The following is a 27,541-nucleotide window of genomic DNA, read 5'->3' on the forward strand; positions in this document are numbered from 1 at the left end:
TGAAGTGACGAAATATGAGTAAAGTTACAATATTTATTAACACTTTTAAAGCGTCTGGTAAAAGTTACTGCCGGCGGAAATGGTCTGGCAATGTTGATTACCAATTTTTAACAATATTTTCTAATACATACATGAAAGCAGCCATGAGAATTTAAGAAAAGTTAGTATTATTTTTACTCACCTTTAGCACCTTGTACCGGACAAATGGCCGTCGGGCCGGTATCGCAAGTATGAAGTATGTACAGTCAAGCTTAAAAATATGGGTGTACACATCTTACTCAAAAATATGACCCATAGCATCTTATTCCAGTGTAATAAGAGCGTAGTACCATATTTATGAGACGATTCTTTTGATACATATTTTTGCACTTGACTGTACATTAAAAGTACATACTAAAACTATATTATCCCATACATTTTATTCATAAGAAAATAAGTAAGCTCTGGCGGCTCTGGGATCTTGCTCTACACCGGAACTCAACATCAAAACTAAGAAAACAGGCTCTCGACTACAGTCGACTGTTATTGTAACAAATGTTTGCATAGTTTCTTTAGCCATCTGAGCAGAACAGGGCCAGATAGTCTGGAGATGCTCAAGATCACTGGACGCATGGCATGGAAGAATTGAAGTAATTGAAGCTTGTGACAGTGACTCTAGCACCGGGCCCAAGATAGAACAGCTTGGAGTGGAGATCTCTGGTGAGAGTGATCACAGTTGTCACGTCCCTCGTTCATGAGCATACGACAAAAAATAAGGAAATATATAAGTAATATGCACGGGTAACAAGAGTCGCTCATTGCTCTTTTTTGCATTTTCATTGCAAGTATAGAAATTAAGCTAACAAAGGCATTCTAGGTAGTTATAAAACAAAATAAATTATTATTTAAAGAAAGGCACTAGTGTCATTAAACTCATTAACCTTCTTCTAGGTAACCGCATGTAGTTTAACGCGTGTCTAATAGAGAAAATAAGTAATTTTTACCTTGTTGCCTGAAATCTTCACCTCAAACATTGTTTTAAAGTTAGTTTAAGGGTCAAAATGCAAACTTTTGTAATAGTTAATTGTTTTACAAGTGGGCAAAGTTGTTGTTTAACCTCTCGTGCTAATATTGATACCCGAGCAAGCGAGAAGTGGAATATTGAGCGTTGCAAGGGGTTTCCAGGGCCGAGGTTTAAACAAACTTTGCCTCCGAGTAGAACACAAAAATTTTCACCGCATTAATGCGAGGAAAGTACTAAATCATCATTTAAAAGTCAATTCTACCAGCTAACATTGAGAAACAACTAAAAATTTGCATCTGAAAACTTTGCCACACATGTGAATAAAATGTAACTTTCTTATTCGTTTTTGAACAATCAAGTGGGCCTTTACCAGTTGGTGTGATGAAAAGTTATAAATATAATTAAGCGGAAAAAAGAGTCATTCCGGGATTAAAACAAGGACATCTCGTTCGATCAAGTGAAACAAAATTCTACTACCGTATACTAAGCTCTAACATAAAACAGTCCGGTTCGGAGGACCAAAAAGAGTTTAACTCATCCAATAGATGTCGGCACAGTGTAACTTGATATATTTGAGAAAGGCGACGCTAGGTGGCAGCTTTATTAATCCCTGTTTTTATGAGTTCAGTTGCCTCTAGAGAGGCTGGCCGCGTGTAAAATAAGTAAGTTGTGTTGTTTGCGCGTAGAGCCGAGAGGCTAAAGTAGTAAGCGAGAATACTCGGCCGGCGAACGGCGTGCGAGTTGGTCCCCTCGTCGACCGTGTAAACGGAAACTATTACGAAAATCGCAATGCGCGAATTAACTTCGAGACGGTGAATAAGTCAAACATACCACGACGTATCAACGAACTATCCACGATGGTTGATAAAATGAAGTGTGAAAGTGTTGTATTTTTGTGCATTTTGTACAGTGTCTCCAGCTTTAATCTGGAACCCAGGATTCCTGTGATAAAGTTTGGTGAAAAGGGCTCGTACTTTGGATTTTCTGTCGCAGAACATCTGACTTTGAATGAAGCAGGCGGAAGTACAAGCTGGTAAGTAATAGTTTAGTGTTATTGTAAGTGTTAACGTAACTTGGTATGATGTCACGTGCGAAGGTCGCTGTTCCATGTGTTCTATCATTCTGTTAAAGGTTACCAAGTTTACAATAAGAATTATGTGGAATTCTGATATCGGAGTTATCAGAAGCGAGTCGCTTATCAAGAAAGGCGATAGTGTCATCATTATGGAACTATGTTTCATATTCGTATATACTAAAAACTTTCGCAGAAATAATAGTAATATGAATGAAATAGCGTTCACCATAGCTTTACTAAGAATTGGTCAAAAGGATCAGTGAACTAAACTGTATAATATTGAAGACTTTTTTCTTTGTTTGAAGTAATAAATTCACTTGTGTAAAATACAATCCGGTCCGGCCGAAATAAAAAAGGACCAACATTTGGGACGTCAAGTTGTTCGTTTTTACCTGTCGGGGTAACGTCCGACATGCCGCGTTTAAAGGTGTCAATAAAAAGCGAAGTAATTAAAACATTCTTCGTCAGCTGAGCTCTGTAGCCTCTACGAGACGCTATAGCCTCTCTATGTAGACGGTACTTTAATAATAAATTAATACTTGACTTGCTAGCCTTCGGGAGTGCAGAATTACTCAATGTAAACTTCACAAACGTAGGTATTTTATTAGGTATTTATACAAATGCATGATATTGATAAGGTAACTGAAATCGCACAATACAGGTTGCACATTTCGACTCTCCTCGGTGCCCCGGCATTTCGTTACCCTTTTGATCGTAATAAGTAAACTAAACTTTGATCTTTAGAAATTTAATTTGTTTCATGACTCGCGCTGTATTGTTGCCTGAATAGTTGTGTTAAACTACGTACTTGTTAAATATAAATTATATTAATATTAATAACCTATATGGTGTCCCACTGCTGGGCAAAGCCATACCTCGATTTCCATTCATCTCTTATTTTAGCAATCTCTGGCCACCAGACCTGGACGATTATCCCAACGACTCGGCTGGTCGGTTAAATATAAAAACTGTCATAAAATTGAGATTGTAAAATAACGTTTTATGTACATATGCCATGATACCTATATCAGAAAAGTCCAATAACGGTAACCAGTAAAGCAAGTGATGTTCAGTTTACTTATCTAGTACAATGGTATAACCCCACAAAACTACATTTCGTGTACAGCAGATTCCTGAAAACTTCGAGAAGTGCTTGTTCTTTGCAAGGGGTATATTAGGGCAATCGATACAACATCGCGATTTTCGCGGTCGTTCCCTCGGCGGGGTCGTCCCGGCGCCAGGAGACTGCAAACGCGACCTACTGCCGGCAGTGCACCGTCTCGAGGAACTAGCCAGCTACCGCGAGCCTCGTGCGTAGTTCGAAGAACATCTACATATTTTCGTCTTTACCGCTCTTGCAATATTCGAGCGATAGGAAAGCAGATAGACGGTCAACAAATTTCAATGTTTGCGGTTGATTATCTGTTATTGCATCGATGATTTTTGATATACTGTAAGCAGTAGGCAGGCAGGATATAGGCAGTAGGTTCAACGAATTCAATTCATCGATGAAAAGCCGACAAGTATAAAAAATCGCATGCGATTTGTTTCAAGGTCTGTAGAGCCCTTTTACTGTGCGAGCGATGATTGTTAGATTATCAGCGCCTGCACCTAGTTTTCCTTATATTATTCAAAAAGATCAAAGAAGTGTTATTAACTACTCGTGGGTGAGGTAGGTATAATAAAATTAAAAACATGTCTGGTTTTCTAAGTGCCTACTCGCAGCCTGGGGTGCACCTATATTATAGGAGTTGGTAGATTAACAAGTAGAATTAAATTAAAAAGTAATATTTATTGCGCTTTACTAGTAGGCGCTTACAGTTAGTTAAAATAAAACTTTTCCTACAGTAATCATTTTTTTTAACTAAAGTCTTTCTTAATTAGAATATTTAAAATTGACACTTTCACAAAATGTACATCCACTAAGTATTGCTTGCATTTAAGAAGCATTTGGATTTTGGGTCATACACATTTTATAGCAAACTCGTTCGCGTTTTTCCTGTAGACATCGTAAAATTGAAGGGAATCTAAAGCTAACTTTTACGCGGCACTTTTACAGGAGGGATATATTTTTTCAGTACTTGAGACTCAAATAAGAAAAACGGGATATCTGTGTACCAGAGTCGTTAACTTTTATTATATTATCACAGTAGTGACCATTTTCTAAAATGTGTTAAACCTATTTGTGTAAGATGTGGATGAGTTGTTTTATAGATTTTTTCTTTTATGCAGTTTCTTACTCGTAGCTGATGTATGAGACATTAGGTCCTTAGTCATACATGATTATAGGGAGCATTATGCACATGTTTATGAGCGTTTCCACACACGTGGATACCATAACATAAAGCTAGTTACAATTTCATATTACTTCCATACATTCATGAATCATCATTTTAAGATAATCAATTAATTTATCTGTGACGATTTCTCAGAAGACCCCGACTTGTGACTCATGAAAATTTGAACATCGCGTTTGGAAACGTTCCAACACCCCTGGGAGGTTGTTGTCCCGAATGCACCTCCATTGTCGGTGTTGGAAATTATTTACACACGCTATTATATTACAAATGCATTTCCTTTCAGACGTAGGTAATAATTGTTTACCTAACTTGTTTATACAGTTTTAATCTTTAACTGTAAACGGTTTCGTTAAACAGCAAACGGCGTGTCGTGATGGATATGATATCAAACCGTTATCTTACGTTATCCTCCATAACCCCTGGGCATAAAATGTAAACATAATTTGACAGGGCTCTAAGCAAATATTGAATACCTGAACTATTAATCCACCGATTTATGTAACATATTCAAAAGAACTTAACGGCAATGATATAAGATCCTTTTTTGTTTATCCTAGTTGACTACTCAAGTTATGTACCAGTAGCTTCGAGTAACCTGACACGCGTTTGTAGTTGTACTGGTTGCTATCTCATCAATATTCCTCCATATAAGTACTTGGAGTAATTTTACTTAACCACGTAAACTATATGCCACGTCGGATAGTCGAGGTTCTTCATGAATAATAATTAAAGTGAGGTCGAAAATAACTTACAGTGCTATTGGTATATTTGCTAATATATTATTAAAATTTTAACTATGAACCTAATATGATTTAACAAGGAAAATATCCAAATTCCAAAGTTTTTTAGGACTTAAAATAACATTTCACCATTTAAGGGGTAGTGGCAAAGTAAAATATACATGTTGAAATACATAAATTAATTAAATAAAATAAAAATTAGTATAATTACAACTAAAATAAAAGTAATATAAAACAGTACAACTACAGTACAGTATAAGTAGTATTTCAGTAATAGTAGTATTGAAGCATACGAGTATTTGTATTCAAAACTTGCATTTCATTAATTTTAGTGGTTGTACATTCATCGTTACTTCTGTTCTACTCATATCCTCAAAGGTTAAGTGGAAGGGATCCTATACAGAAATAAGTTCACATTTGTAGTATTTAATTTACTCTGTAACTGTGTTTCTCGTGTTTTTATTTCTATGTACAATAAAGTATATACATACATACATACATAAACTCACAGCACTTAATTATATACGATCAAATTTTAAAATGAATTAATTTTATTTATTTTTGAACTTTATTGCCCAAATAAAGAAAAATGTACAAATAGCGAACTTAATGCCAAAAGGCATTTTTTGGTTTTCTACCAGTCAACCATTGGGTCAAATAGAGACATTTGTGCATGACGTGCAAGAGAAATTAATAACAAATAATATAAAAATATATACATAGTTAAATACTACGCCTTGTATAATACATAAAAGATAGACTAATACATATAAAGACCTGGATTTTAGATTCCTGGATAGATACCCAAGACATACAATAAGAATAAAAAAGCTGCCAAGTGCGAGTCGGACTCGCCCATGAAGGGTTCCGTACCATTTATGTCGTATTAAAAAAAACTACTTACTAGATCTGGTTCAAACCAATTTTCGGTGGAAGTTTGCATGGCAATGTATATCATATATTTTTTTTAGATTTTTCATTCTGTTATTTTAGAAGTTACGGGGGGGGGGACACACTTTTTACCACTTTGGAAGTGTCTCTCGCGCAAACTATTCAGTTAAGAAAAAAATGATATTAGAAACCTCAATATCATTTTTAAAGACCTATCCATAGATACCCCACACGTATGGGTTTGATGAAAAAAGATTTTTTGAGTTTCAGTTCTAAGTATGGGGAACCCCCAAAATTTATTGTTTTTTTTCTATTTTTGTGTAAACATCATAATGCGGTTCATAGAATACATCTACTTACCAAGTTTGAACAGTATAGCTTTTATAGTTTCGGAAAAAAGTGGCTGTGACAGAATCGGACAGACAGACGGACATGACGAATCTATAAGGGTTCCGTTTTTTGCCATTTTGCTACGGAACCCTAAAAAACGGATGTAGCCCAATTAATTAAAAATATAGGTAGGTACCAAATCATTTACACGTATGTTAATAAGGGCTGAACAAGTAATGAAAGCTTCTGTGTTGAAGCGATTAAAGTTAACATTCAATGTTTTACATTTTTACACGCATCTCTACTAAAATAGATAAATGTCCATATTTCGTCAAACATGTGGGCGCGACCCGAAGTTACGAGTTTTATCCACAAATAAAGATATTTCTCACAGTTTGACACGGTTTTGTAACCATTCCGTTGTTTGCGTGTCTCTGTTTTGTCCATGACGATTTACTATGAGAATGATTCAATACTTTTACGTGTTTTAGATACATTTTGTTGGTGCTTTTTATGACTGTCTAAGACCGTAAATAAAGTTTACCTGTGACTTCTAAAAGCTTGTGTAACTTTATTTTAAGAAGTTTCTATTTTGTTAAGTAAGTGTCCAAATTCCGAAGTACGTGTGAACATAATTTGAGAAGCCGCAGTTCGTTTCAATAATCCTATTTCTGGTAAAGTGGGGTTGTCCCCCAATGAGCGATTCTTCCCAATTAAAATGTTCACACGTCATGCTCTGCGGGGTGCTTCGGCACTCGGTACTAGAAACTGATATACCTACGCTTTTAATAGACAATAAGGATTTATCGTTTTTTTCGGCTAAATATTTATTTAAATTTAAATTAAAACCAGGTAGTAACGCCGCCTATTTTAGCATTTAAGTACCTATTCAATCGTTTATTTATTTAATTTTATTTTATTTACCTGAGCTCAAGCTGGGAAAACATCAAATTAAAATAGTTTGTTTTTTACGCTCTGATAGATAGTCCTCCCATTTTGAAATAGTTTACTTTAATTTGACCATAAACCAAAATTATCCAATAAAAAGCTTCTTGAACTTTGATAAATGCTACCATTAAACATTCAAGGTTGTTGATTTATTAGTCCATTGATGTAAAAAGATAATGTTTGTATATGGTGTCGTCGTAGTAAGTAATCACAGCCTGACGCCTCCATAATAGCTCCCGTATTTTCTCCCCTGACATGTGAAACTGTTCCAATTACCGAACATCTCGGTAGCTCACGCTAACACACTTATTTATTGCTGATATTTATAAATCTTGAGTATTTTCAGTTGACAGCCAAGTTATTGTTCGAATAATCAAGTAAATAACACAAGTAATACTCTCCGAAGTTATTACTTGGCGACGTTGATAGTTTCAAGCAATAAGTACTAATACAAATTTAGATTGAGATAAGCCCTTGCCGTCAACGGTTATCGTTAAATGTAAGACCGGTCTTTAAATTGTCGTCTTTACTTAAATTTACATTTTACTGTACTTTTGTAGATATAATAAAATTAAATAGGCACGTTCTCTCATAAAACTAGACAGCCGTGCAAAATTAAGAATTTAATCGAAAACTTTGAGATAATTGCAATGTAATTTGCAATTAAATTTCTTCTGTAGAAATAATCTTTGCCGTTACTAATATGGTATAGTCAATTGAAAAATCCTGCGAACACTGAGATAAAGAACAACTTCTAAATGTAGAACTCTGCAGTATCTGGACTACTTATACCTATAGTTTAGCGATCAAAATCGCCTTTTCATACAAACGTAGACCTCATTTTCCTCTCTGGATATTAACATTATTGGAAATATTTTGACACAATTTGTTGTACATCAATCACAGTTATGCCGTTACGTTTGATTTTTTCTAATTTTTAATTATTATGAGTTATAGGATCATTTAACAATTTGTATGAAATATGTTTTTCGCACCTAATTTTTACAATAATCAATAAATCGAAAAAAGTGAAACGTAGGGGAATAGCTATAGTTAATATACATCAAATTATGTAAAAATATTTTTCATAATATCAATATCCAGAGAGGAAAATGGGGACTACGATTGTATGGTGAAGCGGGCGTCCTCTTAAAACAAACTTGCCTCATTTTCAATAAGAATATCGAACCGAGCTTCGAAATCAGTTATACAAAACGGAACCAACTGAACAAGAACAAGTCGAGTCTTAGTGAAGGCGCGCCGCCCACCGCCTCAGCGTAGGTGCTTCTTGCCGGCACAGACCTTACACCAACAGACGGTTTCGTTATGTATATTTCTGAGTTAGCTATTAAATCATTGACTTATACATTATATAGTTAAAGATTATGTTGGACGTAAAATCGATGTTAAATATATAAAGTACTCCCATCTTAAAGGCCGGCAACCCACTTACAACCCCTCTGGTGTTGCAGGTGTCCATGGGCGGCGGTAATCGCTTACCATCAGGTGATCTGTCTGCTCGTTTGCTTCCTCTATCATAGAAAAAAAAGTACTTAAGATACCTAACGTAGTTCATAATATAAAAATACGCGAAAATACTGTAGTGTAAATAGCTTCAGTCCAACATAGGTGTTCATAAAATAAATAATAAATAAATATTATAGGACATTATTACACAAATTGACTAATTGTAAGTCCCACAGTAAGCTCAATAAGGCTTGTGTTGAGGGTACTTAGACAACGATATATATAGTATATTATATAAATATTTATAAATACTTAAATACATAGAAAACATCCATGACCCAGGAACAAATATCCATGCTCATCACACGAATAAATGCCCTTACCAGGATTTGAACCCGGGACCATCGGCTTCGTAGGCGGGGTCACTACCCACTAGGCCAAACTGGTCGTCGAATATCGGTCGACGGTTCATAAGTATTTAGTTAATTAAATTAATTAGTAGGAAATACCTCCTTTATAGTTTGTATTTTATTTCATTTCTAGGTTTAACTTTAGTTTTAATTTTGTAATATTATATTTTATTTGGTTCATAAAGATTGTTTAAGAGCTTTATTATTTCTTAATGTATTAATTAGTTAAAAAAATAAGCTATTTAATTTAGCTTAGTAGTGTAGTTTAATCTATCACTCCTCCTGTAGGATACAACACACTAAACAAACACCTACACAATATGGGTAAAACAAACAGCCCCATGTGCAGAGCGTGCATGGAAGAAGAGGAAACAACAAAACACATTCTCCTAGACTGCAAAAAGGTAGAAGTATACAGGAGCAAATACTTAGATTTTGAGGTCACGCCATCTTGGTTGAAATCTCCTCTATTTTCGGATCTATCAGATCAAACTGGTCAGATTTGAATAGGCAGGCAATACAATGAGGTATCAGCCAGTACTCAAAACTAGTCGTTTATTCCTATTAGCGCAGACAGTAGCGCGAAGTGGAGCAATGATCAATGTAGCTAACTCAAAACCTGGCTTAAACCGACTTGACGATTTATTGCCCTCGAGTGCCGTAACTAGTGCAGTGGTAGAGTTAAATCTGACTTGTTGCTACGACATCCCGTGACATTTTGGACCGTCAGTTTTTGTAATTTGTATTGAAGTCAGTATATATTTGTATTATTGTCAACATTTTATTTGTCACTTTATGAACATTGTATGCGACCAAATAAATAATTTTAATTTTAATGTTTTTTTTTTAAACATGGTAAAGTCAAACTATGTCCGTGTTTTGGGATATAAGATTTACGATATTACGAGCTGTTAAAAAACAATGAGTTATTTTTGTAATATTTAAAAAAAAGTGCTATATCTTTGTATACATAACTCGTAAACGATACACAATTTTTTGATTTTTGTTAATTTTAGTAAATAATGTATTGAATTAGAGTACATTTTAGTAAATAAACTTTCGTTTGTTGTAACACACGCTTATGTGTGACTCTTGATAATCTTGATATAGGTAAATAATTTTCATTTACCAGATGTCGGTGGGAGACACCCGTATGACGTCATTAGGTATTAGGTACTCAGACACTATAGAGATGAACTCCTGACATTTCTAGGATCCAGGTTATATCGTTATTAATATGCTAGAAAACATACTTAGGTAATAAATGAGGATTCTCCGGAAAAATATTAATTTGTTTTTTTTTTTCTAAGGCTTGTTGTTGACTGTTTTTTTTTGTATCAATTAATAGCTTGAAAAGTCTTATTTCATAAAACATACATTGCTTTTAAGTCCTCTATATCCTTTGATTATATAACCCTAATAACCGTGTTTTTTTACGTCATTTTGATTTCTTTGTAAACAATTCTTAAATTGTAGTAACTAGATATATTTTGTTACACAATGTATGTAATAAATGTAGTATATTTAATCTGCTTATATTTGATATCCCGCATGTCTATGTGCATAGTTTTGCCATAGAACTGGCCATTGTAATGACGTTATTGCACTGAATCAGATAACCTGCGCCACTGCTTTCTGGCAGTTTTGGGATCCCAATACCATGCCTTATAACAGCGGTAGCGGTCAATTGGTAGCGGTCACCGGCTTGAATTCTGCAGTACTTATATAAGACGTTGCACGATATAATGATGTAAGTAAAAAATAGTTCTAAAGATAAACACTAAGAAATCACAACATTGGATACATAGAGCAGTGTGTTCGCGCGCGGATCGTGTGTTACGCGCGATACGTTATCATTTATCAATGTAACCTAGTTCGCATCACATCTGCTATTTTATTCACAAACCATTTTGTAGTCAACTCTGGGCCCGTAACTAATATAACTTGACTCCAAGGTTCATAGCATCTAAGCCTAATTCGAGGGTTGACTTAAAACGGACCATCTAAGGCAAAATGGTCAGTAAATTTTGTAAATTATCGTTCTCAACACTCCAATAGTCGTGTTCGTTGATACTTTACTTATCTACAAACCAGTATTGATTAACACTCAAAATATTGAGCATAATATTGACAGCTTGGTATCACATTAAAAAAATCGGTGAATTTTTCCAGTGAATCATATCTGTTTGTTTGGTGCAAGTTTACACAAGATAGATTTTATACGGTATGATATACCAAGAATTTTAACAGTTGTAGGCATTATTTACTTACATATTATTCCAGTAAATGTAGGTATTCAAGCTAAGTATTCCTGTAATAAATAATATTCTACCCAGTTTCGTCCCGCCGCGCACGATGGCACCGCCTCTTTTTCTTTATTTTTTGTGGCAGGTCTTTACGCGGCCGGATTTCGTTTCTTTTTGTTGTACCAGCCTTGTATGGAGTGCAGCCTTCGTTAGCGTGTGCAAGGTCATCGCAGTTTGTTCTCCGCTTCAAATCCCCTCAGATCTTTTTGTTGTGGCTACGCAGCCTACAGACAAAAACGCATCAAGCTGGTATTGAGCTCGTAGCTTGAGGGTTACTTTAAGAGAACACAGTCCCTATAAAAAAGAAAAAGAACGGGGTGAAATAAACATTCACTTTTCATTGTAGAGTGACAGAAGATTTGTAGTGTTTTTAAATACATCTACTATACTTCGAACACCAAAACCGGTACTATATTTTGATTTTCAGTTACGGAACCCTAGAACGACACGCCGACAGGTCTTTAATGATGACGTTTGTGAGCAATAATAGCTGCTTAGTACTCGATTAAAGGCTAGACTAGATACAAATAAGAATAAAAAAGCGATTGTAAAGGAACGTAAGTGGTTATATGCTTTGTTGGGAGCTTGATGATTATTCCCAATAGCAGGCATAAAGTCCTTATCTCTGCTAAAGTTGGAGTTAAAGTTAGTTTTGCAAGTAAACCCCTTGCAAATATAGTAACGAAAACAAAATAGGCACAGGGAAGTACATATGTTTTTTTAATTTTAATTCCTTTCCGCAGTATAACTAATGCTGTTGATTAGTCACGTATGAATGGCAGAAAAATAGTTATTACTAATTTTCTAAGAAAAAATGTTTATTTTAGTTAGACATGAACGCGTAATCGAAAGGTATGATGACTATGATGATATTGACGAGACGAGTGGTATTGTTATTACCTGAATCTAGACTTTACCTATTGGCAGTCATCATATACCTGCGCACTTATCAGTTGTAAATATAAAACGCAGGCGCCCGCATTAAACCATATCATACTAAGCTGTTATCACATCAAATACGTGATAATGATAATCCTGGTGATATCACATGGCCGCAACGTCCCCTTGTTTACATGGGGCTTGTGGTGACGCACATATTAAGGCATGACGCAAACCACTCATTCTCCGACATAGTGACAGTGAAAGCGTGATGATTATGTCGCGAACATTTACTATTTTCTGACCTTGGAACCGGGACTATATCTGTATTGGGGTGTTGCGGGCCTTTAAGTACCACTTCGACCAATCAGTGATCTATTCCGACGGCCCTTTAAAGTTTATTACTAACATTCTGCATTCTAACCACAGGCTTTGCGAATCTTACTTGATTGCGTGACAATTTGACAAACGTATTTGCCGGATTTGATTTTAATGTTATTTACACATGTACCTATTTAACCCACACCAGATGCACCTAGATCCACATAACAGGTTTTATTCTTAAGCTACATTCTACGCTCGATTCAGCTTTATTTTTATCCTACACTTTTACGATTTTTACAATGTACGCCAAATGTCTGATTAAGATCAACTAGCCAGTGGTCTCTAGACTTGATTTGGTTCGACTTATTAGACGCATATGTGACACCTCTGGAGTGCTGCAAGTGCTATTGGTACCTATATAATCCACTTGATCATTCATTACGGGCCATATTACGCTTATTTGCCATCATTACAGCAGCTTATTACTAGTGGCTTTGGGAGCTGAAGACCTCGTGAACTCTCATGACATCTTGAAATATTTTCAAAAACTGAATCGACAAAAAATCTACATAGATACAATTATCGGCCGTACTTAAGCAGACCGTATTTATTCACAATAATCGGTTGAGAAATACGAGAAATGTTGAGAAACCTGTAGAGAGCATACGAAAGCATTTTTGCCCAAGGTGAAACGGAGGCCTTTGCTAACGCTCGGTCGATTACACGTAAAAGTAGCAAATATGATCTTTTCTCCGTATGAATTTTTCGATTTTATTTTTTTATGGCAAATTTTATGAGATCCGAACGATTTAAATGCCTGAACAAACGTGAACTAACGAATATCTTGCGATTTAGACCAAAAAAACTTACAAAAAGTGGTTTGGGGTGGCTGTCTTCACGCTAGCCACCCCAAACCACTTTAAAAATTAAAATAAAAAATGAAGGAATCGGGTCCTTACGATTTTAATGCCTGAACAAACATGAACTAACGAATATCTTGCTATCTAGACCAAAAAAAATTACAAAAAGTGGTTTGGGGTGGCTAGCGTGAAGACAGCCACCCCACAAAAAAAATGAAAAAAAAATTGAAGGAATCGGGTCCTTACGATTTTAATGCCTGAACAAACATGAACTAACGAATATCTTGCTATCTAGACCAAAAAAAATTACAAAAAGTGGTTTGGGGTGGCTAGCGTGAAGACAGCCACCCCACAAAAAAAATGAAAAAAAAATGAAGGAATCGGGTCCTTACGATTTTAATGCCTGAATAATGATGAACTAACGAAAATCTTGCTATTTAGACAAAAAAAAATTACAAAAAGTGGTTTGGGGTGGCTAGCGTGAAGACAGCCACCCCATTTTGTTTTTAAAAAAAATGCATGTTAAAATCGGGTCCTTACGATTTTACCTACTGAACAAACATGAACTAACGATGAACAAACGATATAGATATGCCATTTGCGGGCAAACGATTTGGGGTGGTCAACTTCACGGGCATAAATGCTGTGGTACCTGAGAATTCTGAGTGTTTGCCCCATGAAAATTTATTATACTTCGCTTTGAGTTATTCAAAAATGATTTATTTATGACGCCAATAAAATTTACTCACAATCATAAACAAGGAATGAAACCGTATTATTACTGCAACGTTTTATCACTGATAATGCAAGTTCTGCAAAAGAAAATCTCCATACAAATGTTTCAAGTAATTCTCGGTATCCCTCCCGTCTTCTTCATATTTGCAATGACACGTCGGTTGTAAAGTCGCATTTAAAAACCGATTTAGCAGTCCGAGCCCGTTGAGTCCGAGATGATATTTTCTCCTCAAATGAGCTGAGTTCCCAGGCCATTGTCGACAAGCCGCCTTTTAAGGAGCGCCTTGTCTCTACAGGCGGATTCCAAACCGGCATCCGTGCGTATAATCTTGAATATTCGCTTATATTAAGAAGCGATATCTGATGATGAGTCTCGTAATTTCGGTTCAACAGTGAATGTGAAATCACCGATATTCGTGGTCGTAAGTGGTATCGTGCAATCAGAAAATTGCGGGTGAGTACGGTGTGTTTGCTGGATGTTAGAGTTATTGGCGCGAGTGGTAGTAAAGTGAGCGCGGTGAAATATAAATTGTAACTCCCTGTGAAGAATGGCGGATTCCCGACGGGCACATTCCCTCTAATTGGCCGCACTGCCCGCTATGGCTCGGACCTCTGTCAGACACTGGCCACTTTCGCTAAGCTGCATAAGTGCTTACATACCACCTCATTGAAAACGTAGGGAAAACGTGATCTCGCATTCTGTATGTAGAAAAATAGATTTCCAGTTTCTGTTTACTTGGTTTCTGTGTTTAATAATGAACAGTTTTACTGTATCTCTTTAGCTTATTGATTTTTTATACTCTGATCCAAAAGTAATGGAGAATTATAATTTATAACTTATAACTTCAATGGAATAAGTAGTACATTTTCACCTTGGATTGAATAAGGTAGAGTTTAAGGCAGATTAGGTAGTAGGTATACGCTTTAGCCATGTAAATGTTAGTAAACAATGCTTTACTTACAAAACATTGTTCCGACGTGGTACAGATAGCGTCCAAAGGGCATTAGCAACATAATCCCTTACGAAGATTTCTAGTTCAGGCCGTACAAAGGGCTCGTTTTACACCTAGTTAGGCCCGCTTCTCCTTCCGAGCCATTGTTCCCCTTGTTATGGTAAATACCTGCCCTCGGGTTACGGATTGCCGCTCACATGTTCCAACGCAAACCATTATGGGCTCCTTGTTAGCGTTATTGGATAATATTATACACTTACATATATGTAATGGTTTAAGTACCTTATTGCATTATTTAAAAAAAAAAATATTAGCGTTAGGTAGGATGGAGGAGACGAGACTAAATGCTTTATGATAATTATGACGATGACAAATGATTATCCCCCGATTGGCGCCATTTTTTTAATATGATGTTATTAGTAACTAATGCTAATTACATAAGTTTCCTGATTAAACCGACAAATCGAAAGTAGCTTTGCCACAATGTATACATATGTCAAACTTTTTATTTTGAACTTGGTATTTGCTTTGAAGTTGCGGCTACCTACAAAATAAATATTTACTATGACAAATAAAAATGATTATTTTTTCTGAACTTTAGAAATCGCTTAGATTACGTTCTATTAATAAATAAGAAGGCATTGAGGCTGATTACTGTGCCTATAGTAAGTATAATCATTCAAGCACTTATTGGTAGACCGGTGTTACACATTTTGTACGTGCCTTTAATAGTGGCTGGGTATTCTAATTTTGTATTAGTAGATTAAAACGAATCGAGGTTAGAACGTGAGTTCTCGGAAACCATTACAATAGGTTGGGCGACGGCCAGACACAATAGTGGACAGGTAAACCCCGCACTTTAGTGAGGCTGCATCGCATTTTTTGGTTCTGCCTCCAAATAGGCAACTTTTATTTCATAGAATATGGTATATATAATTTAGGTGCCGTTGTTTTTTTAGCATACAAGAAATTTATATAACATTAAGAAACAATAATAAAATATACATACATAATTCAATGTCATTTAAACAACAAAACAGCAAAAAATAAATACATATAAATGTATGTCAGGAAAATACAGAAAAATCTGATTATTACACAAAATTAAAATAGTCAAGTAACTGAAGTAACTCACGTGAAGTTACTCATGCTCATTTATGTATAAAAAATAACAGACAAAATTCTTAGTGGTACCATGCACAAAGTTTGTGTTTGTTTTTAATAACATACTGACACCAGTAGAAAAAGACACAAAACATTTTAAGTGGGATGCGTCGTGAGACTCGTCAGGAGTTATAAAATACTTGTGGATTATTAGACTTATCCATCGACATCTTCTTTCCAGTAATATATTTTAAGCTCTGCAACACTGATGGTAGTTAAGAGCATAAAAGGGGAAAGTCAATCAGACTAAAATTTGTACACAAAGTTAACTGTAGTTAACTAGTTAACAGACGTATTATATAAAAAGTTTATATTAGGATTGTACATATAAGGTTCATTAAAACATGTGCTAAGCCCAAAAGGAAGTGGCAGACTTTAACAAAATAAATGTTTTGATGAAAAGGGATAGGGTACGTACCAATACTAACGGCCCCATTCGAAGAATGAAATACGATTACGATAAGTTCTGGTTTAGATTAGTTCTCATTTAGATATCATCTGTATGTCGTATAATTGACAGAAGCAGCTCGATTCGGGCAACGAATGTCACTTTGACGTTAGAAATATATATCGTAGATAGATCTTATTTTATTTAATGGGATCACGGCGGAATCTAAATAAGCGACAATTTTGACATGTCGTTTAGTTATCGATCTTTTTAAGAACTTATACGTCTCTTAATCATTCTTCGAATCGGGCCGTTAGTTCCTTAGCTATTGAGCAAAATGCACTCTTTTATACTACTATAAAATATCTGCCCTCACTTATACAGGTCATACAATTTAATAATAGGCCTTGATAACCCGAGGTTCTTCATCGTGATGTACAGAAGGTCAATGGGATCGTTTGACAGCTGACTTGTTTGGATCGCGGCTGCGATATGGACGAACCATAAAAGGTCACTCGATCAAGTAACAGATGAGTTTACGTCCAATTACCTATAACAAGTTGTGTAACACGAATCCGTGGAGAGACAAGCCGGTAATTTAACAGTTAGGACTGCTTGTAGTCTTTACAGTTATGTGAATAGGTTTATGGTGACATTTTGATTGCAGATTAGTTCAGTTTGTGATAAATACGTTAAAAACAAACCGAAATAACTTAATATCATGTCTTTAAAAAAAAGGGAACCGCCTTCAAAAAAAACAACCCACTGAAAAGATCAAAGTAATTTTTATAATCACACCTATCCTTGTCCAGTCATTAGACGTACCATAGACAAAATATATCAATGTAAATGCGCTATGTTGGTATATTATAGAATAGAATAATGATTTGTTGCCACTAACATAATCGTACAACACATACAAGAGAATAAAACAGAAAATGATAATTAAACATAAACAGGGTTAAATTTAAAAGTGGAAAAATTACTGTCTTGCGTGAGACTTGAACTCACGGCCTCTGAATTCTGGATTGAGTTCAAGTCTCACCCAAGACAGTAATTTTTCCACTTTTAAATTTATTCTAAGCTTAAAAACACCGTTCGCACACGTTTCTGCTTGTTAAAAATTAATAAACAGGGTTTCCTAAAAACTGAGCAAGAAAATAGCATGCAGTGTGACAAAAGGGATGAGCTCAGCATTTGCTGTGCTGCTGTGCTGTGTAGCCTAGCAGCCACAGCGCTGGTTTTTAGTACACCCCCATGACTATTTTAGGTATCTACAATAAGTTTACTGGGTGTTCAAATTACAATCACTAATGTTTAGGGCAGACATGACGAAAAAATAGCATGAAAAGAAAAATAGATATACATATACACAAATTAGCTAGAGCAACACATTATGACCATTACTGTTTCTTACTTGAAGAGCGTATTCTTTTGCTTAAAATTTAATATTATCTTAAGTTTCCTTTTTTTAAATATCTTGGGACATGATGTAAGCTATAATATTCGTGTAGAAGTGCATCCTGCATGGTATGTGCATGGTACGAAAGTGCAATGCCCGACGCCGACTTGCATCTGAGCAAACATTAAAATCAAATAATGTGAAGACATCAAGGCCGCTTATCTGATTCCACTGTGCAATGATTCACTCAAAGGCTCGGCTCTGCACAATGCAACGTTATTTTAGATGGAATAACGCAACACATACAAATACAAATCAAGTAAGTACTTATCTACTTATTACCTGTTTCCACATATACGTACTGGCCAATAATATATCACCTCCATGTTTTTATTTTTACGGTATAACTTTTTTTCTTATATTTGTGAGTGACTTCCACCTTACTTACTACTTTTGTAGTCTAGTAGTTAGTCCTTTGTGCGAGCTCTGACAAAAATTGGTCTTAGGTAATGGTTTCATAGAGGTTTTTTGTTTTAATATATGTCAACTTAATTTCTTTTATAAGAGCTTTTTTTTGTAATATATTGAGTCTCCTATTGTAATTTACAGTATTTCATTGCAGTATCATCATATATTTGTATAAAATGACTAGTAAAATATGCAATCTTTAAACTAACCTATATTGTTTACTTTAAACACATACAAAAACACACAGACGTGATTATATTATTAGCTGGTACTGTAAACAAGCTCGTCATCGTAGAGTCACCGTACAATTACATTAAAGCCAGTCAACTAATGTTTATTTATGACCTTAAAGCCATAATTAATTATGCTTACGACGAAACCTGGAGTCACATATAAATGGGTTAAGTTCTCCATAGAACACGTAAGTGCGTGTAATCATAGCAACGGCGCGTCAGACCCCCGCCGTTGTGCTGCCTATCGCTTTAAAATACTGGGTGTACTGAGTAAATATCACTTGAGTAGCTGCGAAACTGGTCAGTGTGTGTTAGAAGCCGCTACTTTATGAATTACAAGTCGGTTTAGCCTTTTAGAGACTATTCGCTGAGAATTTATTAACACAATGCGAAAGCTTTGAAGATAACTTCATTATGGTCGCGTGTTTGAGCTTTGTGTACAGCTATATTGTTATTTGAGCTCTTTATCTATGACTTCTAATATGCGAATAGAACAAACACTGTTTTTCCGATACAGTTAGATAACAGTCGGTGTCATTAATAATATACGGTGTCATTAGCCCCTATTATAGTTAAGCCAATAGGTATATTTAAGTTAAGTTAACTAAGATTTTCGAATTCCTTGTCCTATTACTTATAAAATTACGATAAAGTATTTAATGTATTTTACTTTGTGAGATAATCATGATATAAAACGTTCCAGTATGTTTGGACAAAGTACCGTAAACTATAAGTAGAGATGCGTCAGGTGAAAAATACCTTAACCGTGAACCATAACGTCCTTAACATGAGCATCGATATAAGGCATGGATACAAAATTAGTTTCGCCAAATAAGTAGAGCTCGTAGCCGGAAATTATTCAGTAAAAGTATTATAAGTAAAGTTATTCCATTGGTTACAACGTAAAAAGATGTTTAATGACTTTCATAAAATTTATCCATCTACGGACACGAAGTGTATGCCCTCAAAAAACAAGTCAGAAAAATATAAAGCATTTATCGACGTTATTTGAATCAGTGCAAATTATACCGGAGGCGTAATTTGATTGTAATAACAGGTTATGAATTTGGTCTGGATTTGGTCACAAGACCCATCTTTCGCCGATCGATTATGAGGTTATTCCAGTGCTGGTCCCGGTTTATAGTGGCGCTATACGCTAACGGTCTAGGAACTGGTATAGCTAATGCCTAACTACTGTTAACTGATATTACAAGCCATTATCAGAGTTATCTCGGTAAGTAAAGATAAACAGTATGTATTGTGAAATTAGTTTAACTTCGGAGGGTTTAGCGATTAAGTACGTATGTACGTTGTTTATTTGCAATATTTTTATTCTAAATTAAGTCTGTCATACATTTTATAATGTGAAAACTAGTATACGGGAATAACATTTTTAGGATAACGATGAACATGTCTTATTTAATCGGTCAGTTTTGCACATTTTTGGGCAGCCAAAATATGTAGGTAATTGTAAATGGTTTGCGGCCTATAGCAAACATACCTTTCTAATAAATTGTGCAATTATTAATATAATACTGTAGCTGGTGACCGCTTCTTGACTAAGATCTTTGCCCATTATTAATAACAAATAATAAAATTAAAGATTTCCATACAAACAAGTTATGATTTCGACGTTTTTTCTTTGTTCTATGGTGTGTTGCTTTTAGTTTGTGACCCTTGAACGATGGCATGGAAAGTTATAAATATTTGGTGACTAATAGTATTATATACAAACGTGATATAATGAAGAGCTTTTCAGTCGAGTATTGTGTTTAAGGCCACGGAGCTTGCTATGGTACGAGATTGAAAAGATTGATTATATCACTATTGTATAGAATAGTTTTTTCTATAAGTCAACTAAAATTATACTTTTCCTACTAGGTATACAACCTAAATAAACAAAAGTAGGGAAATATCTAAGTAGATAAAAACATAGAACAAAAGAGTTCAACGAGCTTCTTTCTCAGCAAAAAGAAGCTCGTTGATGTCTTTTGTTCTATGGTTTGGTTTTGTCCTCTTGATCGTGGCGACATGTGGTTGGTCATATTCATTATTGTCCAATATAACGTTCAGTAATGAAGTCATTATAGTTGAATCCCGAGCCCATAGTGCAAAGTATGCGATTATAATATGGTATACGAAATCAAAGCCAATAATTCAATGGCAAAGCAAAAAATAACTTTATTTATTAAATTTTATTTCATATCATCAAAATACCGATTCGCTCGTAGCTTAAATGCTTTATAATCAATGTCACCGGCCATTAAATGCGGACTAAGAGGCTCGACCAGTTTTTCAAATCCATTGACTGTAGACTGGTTCGATGGTAGAAAGTAAGGGCTTATTTTTGTTTAAAATAGCAGTAGTTAGGCCTTTTTAAAGTTCGTTGTGTTGGGTCCGTTACTCGTCTCTGCGCAGAACTGACCAGTTTGTAACTTTTTACCACATTTGTACTGGTGTGCGTTTTACGTAACTGTGCTTCTAATGGCTCTAAGTTTTTCCTTTGCTATCGAGAGCACTGGTCTATAATAAGTTGATTGCGACGCAATGGAGATGTCGCGTCGATGTAACTGTACAGTGAGAGAGGGAAAAGCTTTCACATTTCTGTCTTCATGACATTGACACAAGGTTTATTTATCAGTATGTGATAAAAGTATTCAATAGGTACAATGTGTCTAATAAGCGGATGAAGTGAGAGACCGAGTAAGGATGGTTTCAAACCATCTGTCACTTGTTTACCGTAATTCACTAGAAAGAGTAAAAAAAAATATAATATAATAATGTTCAGATAAAAAATCAAATGGATGAGCATATCTGGCGCGGAACTCTATGATTTTATTGACATATTTATTTAAAAAAATAAATTTGATCACTGGGAGAGTCACTTCGAGTACGTTTAAGACGATATGTAGATTTTAGTTTTTTTTTTATTAAATCTTAATAATAATAATTCAGCCTATATACGTCCCACTGCTGGACACAAGCTTTCTCTCATACGTGAGAGGGCTCGGGCTATAGTCCCCACGCTAGCCCAATGCGGATTGGGGACTTCCATAGATATAAGAAGTAAGGAGATTTATAACGAAGCATAATTTCAACGAGTCTCGCTGTCTCCAACTGTCCCCCACCACATCATTAAAGGCGTGGCCAGACAACCAACTCACGCGCTGTGATTGGCCAAACCGCGCGGTGTAGGAGCCTAGAGCGGCGGCACTAGAGTGAGGACAATTCGATAGAGCTATCGATATTTTACATGTTCTGAACATGAGTAACATGACCTTAGAGTTTTGACATTTTTGTTTTAAGTAATAATTGCCATAGACCTAATTTATATTCCTTTAAATTTTTGACCTTATTTACGAGCTAAGAATTTTAAGGTACGTGTAAGGTATATTAGTTGATCCATAAATTCTCTCACAAAGGTTTTTAATGATAAAATGTAATACACAGCTTTTAATTTAAAAAAAAAAACATGTACCATGATGCGAAAGCTTGTTTATGCTTAACTAATCAAATTGGTTTAAATTTTAGTCATTATTTGATGTAATGTTTGTTTAAATTGTTTACTTTGGGATTGTCGTTAGACGTGAGCGCTTCATTAAAAAAATAGTTTCAGTTTATTATAGCATATTTCGTCACCAATTGAAAGCAATTCCAGCATGTTACATAAAGAACTGCGAAAGCAAGTTATAGTAAATTATATTGTAAGTACAGGGTGGACAAATAAGAATGATACACTTTGTTTTTAAATTTTAATTACATTAAGTGGAAATTTTATTAAATATTTTTTCATAAATATATTATTCAGGGTTGGCAATTGTATACGGAAGATAATTTCTGCCAAATGTATACCACTAGCAGCAAGCAATTTTATCTCAAATGTTTCTGTTGTTTAAAACACGTTGTTTGCTCGATTAATTTTGAAAAAAAGTGACAGTGATTGGCACCCAAATTCTCCAAATTTTGTAGCTCTTGACTTATTTCTGTGGGGCTATCTAAAATAACGTGTCTATGCTAACGAGCTGATGAAATTTAAACAGTTAAAACCGACTATTCGACACAAATGTACTAAGATAATGCCAAAAATGTGCGAATAGATGCTGAACATTGGGATGATAAGGGCTTACATTTGCCTGCTGTTAGAGGTAGACATATGTCAGACATTATGTTTCGCATGAATTTGCCAACCCTGAAGAATATATTTTTAAAACAATACCTAATAATTTTTGAACTTAATACAGTTAAAATTTAAAAACAAAATGTATACTTCTTATTTGGCCACCCTGTATAATGCACCATTAAATAAGCTTTTAAATCATATGTACGAATAATAAGGAAAGAGTAATCATAATTATCAGTAAAAATCTTTCCTTGAAAATGATCCAAACAAATAACACTTTTCTCGCTCGTAAACCAGTTAGGGCCCTCTACCTGTAGCATCTATCCATTTTTTTAAATACTGGAATTTTTCGGGAAACTGAAAAAAATTGCAATCATGAACATATTTGATTATACCTAGTGCAGTTATTCGAATCGTTGCTAAGAACCTGAATAAAATATACTTATAGGTTATAAATAAATTGTACTTAATTAAATCAGTTTATTTTTTGGCTTACCTATTCGATTTTTAATCCAAATTAATAAGTATTAAATTAAACATTAGGTGCATATAAAATAATTGTAAAATTTTACTTGAAAAATAATTACTTTCATTCACACTATATCCAAACATTTTTATCGATAACGCTCAAAGATCAATTATATGCACGAGCACCACTCTACTTCGCGGCGTCAATGAAGGGAGCGGTTGGCGGTCGTACCAAGAAACAATAATGCCCCTGTGAATATCGTTAGCGGTTTAATGCATTGCGCCGTTGCTATGGACACTACAAATAGTTTTCCATGCCAAAGCGTCAATGTAGGATGCATAGATAAATTGGCACGCGTTTGTATGACAACATGGTCTGACTCAGAAAAATCATATGTCACTGGATTTATTTGTTAAAATGTGTGGTTTTATTGACTAATACGTGAAAAAAAATGTGGTATGTAACTCCATGATCCTTATAGTTTTTGGATGCACTCCTATTTCGACACAAAATAACGCTATAATTCGGCATTTCAATAAAATTGACGCGCACATTGTTCAATGACAGCTAATTTGCTACTGTCTTACGGCGGGCCGGTATGGCCACGATGTGGCCATGTCGCGGCGACACGCGCCACGCCTCCGTCAGCCATCTAGTACTTTCTATGATCTGAGGGGACTTCACATACACCTTTGAATTTCTTCGCAGATGTATGCAGGTTTCCTCACGATGTTTTCCTTCACCGAAAAGCTAGTAGTAAATATCAAATAATATTTCGTACTCGTACAAAAGTTCCGAAAAAACTCATTAGTACGAGCCAGGATTTGAACCCGCGACCTCCGGATTGAAAGTCGTACGTCATATCCACTCGGCCACCGCCGTTAGGTTTTTAAATCTTAAGCCAAATAAAATTGTTATACTACAACATGTGGTTAAGTTAGCTGGAATGTTGACGCAGCTCCACAATAAATGATAAATCATCAGTGACATCAAGGGTACGCAGAGTACTATTGCCCTCATGATAACCATTAAAGGCGTTAAGAGGCCTTGCGCACCATGCTCTTAAATTATTTGCGGCTGGAATTTAATTCCATTACTTTGCATAGTTGTGAAACATTTCAGTAGCTAAAGTTGTACTTATTCGTGATTATTATCCTCATATTTATTTATGTACAGCTTTTGGTTTACGTATAAAACCTAGGGGCCATGTGGTCAATGAGATAATACCATATGAGATAGCAACTTTCTGTGTTTATAGTATTACATCATTGGCAGATAACTATTTTTGGTATAACATTGTTTTGTCTTGTACCTATTCTACGAAATTGAACTTACCATATTATAAACAAGGAATGATCACAATTTAACAATAAAAAAGACGATTTTTTACTATTAAAAATAATAATGCAATTTACAGAGTTTTATTACCAAGATGATATCATTAAACCAGACTCGCATCGTATATACATATATATATATATATAACGCATAAGTTCCAAGCAGAAGCAGATGTCTTTTGTTTTTCTAGTCTAGACTTCAACACGTAGCTGACATAAATACATTCGTTTGCGTCACTGCTTCATTGAAAGTAAGATGTGTTGGGACTAGGAATTGGGACGCATATAAATAAGATATATTCTTTGAAATATGTATAACGTTGCGTCGTATCTAATGGAATATAATTTATCATTCTTTCCTTTCTGAAATATTTTTTTTCCATGTCCATCAGCATAAACCTTCTTAGAAATTTGCTACTTTCGTCAGTAAAGTACCGATTTGTGACTAATATCCCATAATTAAGATATTCTTTATATATAACCTGTATATGGTATTTCCTTATTTTAATAAAAATCATTCAACAGACTATCTTAAACTTCTGTACATAAATTAAAATTACAATTTTTGTACACAAGTTAAAATATGATTTGAACCCACGACCTTTTATATGTTATGTTATGTTATGTTATGTTTCTTTATTTGCTTTTATAAGATACAAATATCATGCAAAAATTTATACAATAAAATAAACTTAGCCTAAATCATGCATAATATTCAAAATTAAATTTAGAATAACATTTGATAAAAGATATGAGAATCGCATGTCTATTTTGCTGCTATTTTATTTGAGCTTATTGCCATGTCTACAAAATCTTTTAAAACGAGATACAGGAAAAAAAGATTAGATTAGAGCCAGAAAATGTACTACATGTTTTCTAAATGTTATGGAATGAAACATTTAGGAGTAACTCCGGTTACGACGATTGAAAGAATTTCACGTAAAAACGTTAATGCTTTGAAAAATGCCTTAAAAACTTTTTTCAATGGCAACATTTATCTTATGCTAACATAAAAGAGAGTGAAGGTTATCTAGTCGTGCTTTAATCGTAAATCTTGACCTTCTGCGGCTTATCATTTTAGCGCGACACGACGAAATTTTAGTTAATGTTTCTTAGATAAAGAGTATAAGGAATTCATAAGAGCTCAACGAGGGTGCGGAGTGTTAGGGTCGGCAACGCGCATGTTGCTTACCAGCAGGCGGGCCGTATGCTTGTTTGTCACCGACGTAGTATAAAAAAAACGACATTCAGATTCTTAAAGTTTATCCTTGTTTTGAAGATAATTTTGTGCTTCAAGGAACAGCAAAAATAGAGCGGTGATTCATTTTCTTGATTCACATTTAATTGATTTCCTTGGTTGTAATTGTTTGCGGTATTGTTTTACCTAATTGGCTGCAGGATGATTAAAATAATACCTTCGTTTGTACAGTTAATTTGTGTTTATAGGAAATTAGTTGCAATGATGATGAGGTCACAAGCGTGAGATGATACCGGGCTTAAGATGAGTAACATATTTATTTACTCATAGAGTTCATATTAATTGAGGAATTGCTCATTCTTCTTAACCATATAATTTAATTAAGTATTTTTTTTAGTATCCTACTTTAATTAAATAGGTTTTCCGTCACATCATGTACCTATTTCAGCATTCATGAACTAAATGTGCTTCTTCAAAACTAGGTCTCTTCTTTTGATAGTGGTTTTATTTTACATTTTTACACAATAGTTTAGACATTCAAAATCATAACATCCGATCCCATTCAGATATCAAGTTCGGCTGTATACCTAATCTCATGTTTGCGATGCGGGGCGTTGACACCGCCGTATTTATGCACATGAATGTATTTTCGCATAATACATTTCAATTAAGTTGCGCGTCAAGTTGCACCAACCACATTTAAATATCGAACTCACGACGGGCACTTCCCTTGAATCAAACTTGGAAATTTTCTTTGTCAAGTACCGACCGAATGTTCCGAGGATAGAAAAAAAACTTGATTTACGACAAAAATATATTTTCCATTTAAACTTTTTTTTTCTATTTATTATTTAGGGACTTAAATCAGTTACATGATTATGCCAGTCCAATCGTACTTTATTCTAGTATTCTTACATGTCTACTTATGGTACTAGTACCTTTTAAAATAATCTAGAACATATAAAAATATCTTTTTAGCCTCTTCTGATGTCGGTACAGCTAAGATGCTCTGAAAAGCACCTATATTCAATCTATTTACGTTTGTCTATCGCTTTCATTCCGTGCACATTCCGTTAAAATATGTTGCACATCTTCCATAGGACCGCAAACTTCGCAATTTATTTAGTTTTAAATTAGGCACCAAGGCCAAGATTTCTATTATAACCTACTATTGTATATATCTCTTTATATAAAGCTCTTCATCCCCTTGCCTGTCTTCTGCGTTTGTGTAGCTAATTTATGTATAAATGTAGAGTTTGACTAAGATATCTTTTATATAACTTGAAACAGAGTTTAAAGAATATGAACTCATTAGTATCAAAAGGTATTTTTTTTTAGAATCCTCGGGTTAACTAATATTTTATTACTTTCTTTAGATTCTGTATGTTCATATTTTATACTACGATGGCGGTGAAAAACATACGCGTGGAATAGATGCTACTCTTCGTTTTCCAATATTGCGTTTGTCCGTGTGAGCTCGCAAAGATACCTACATTTATGACTGAAATTGCTTGATAAAAACGTCGTTGCCTGCATCGAGA

The 27,541-nt window shown here is 34.8% G+C and overlaps 1 protein-coding gene across 2 annotated transcripts in view; it reads left to right on the forward strand.

The window, feature by feature from the left end:
* The first annotated feature begins 620 nt into the window (after positions 1-620).
* Positions 621-27,541, forward strand: part of LOC133524280 (integrin alpha-PS1) — a 119,719-nt gene continuing 92,798 nt past the window's right edge. For both annotated transcript variants that reach the window (XM_061860188.1, XM_061860190.1), the window contains exon 1: positions 621-2,036. In XM_061860188.1, coding sequence (XP_061716172.1) covers positions 1,861-2,036 — 176 coding nt within the window. In that variant the 5' untranslated portion in view covers positions 621-1,860. The remainder of the gene's footprint in view (positions 2,037-27,541) is intronic.

This window comes from Cydia pomonella, chromosome 13 (assembly GCF_033807575.1).
Source record: "Cydia pomonella isolate Wapato2018A chromosome 13, ilCydPomo1, whole genome shotgun sequence".
NCBI lineage: Eukaryota > Metazoa > Arthropoda > Insecta > Lepidoptera > Tortricidae > Cydia > Cydia pomonella.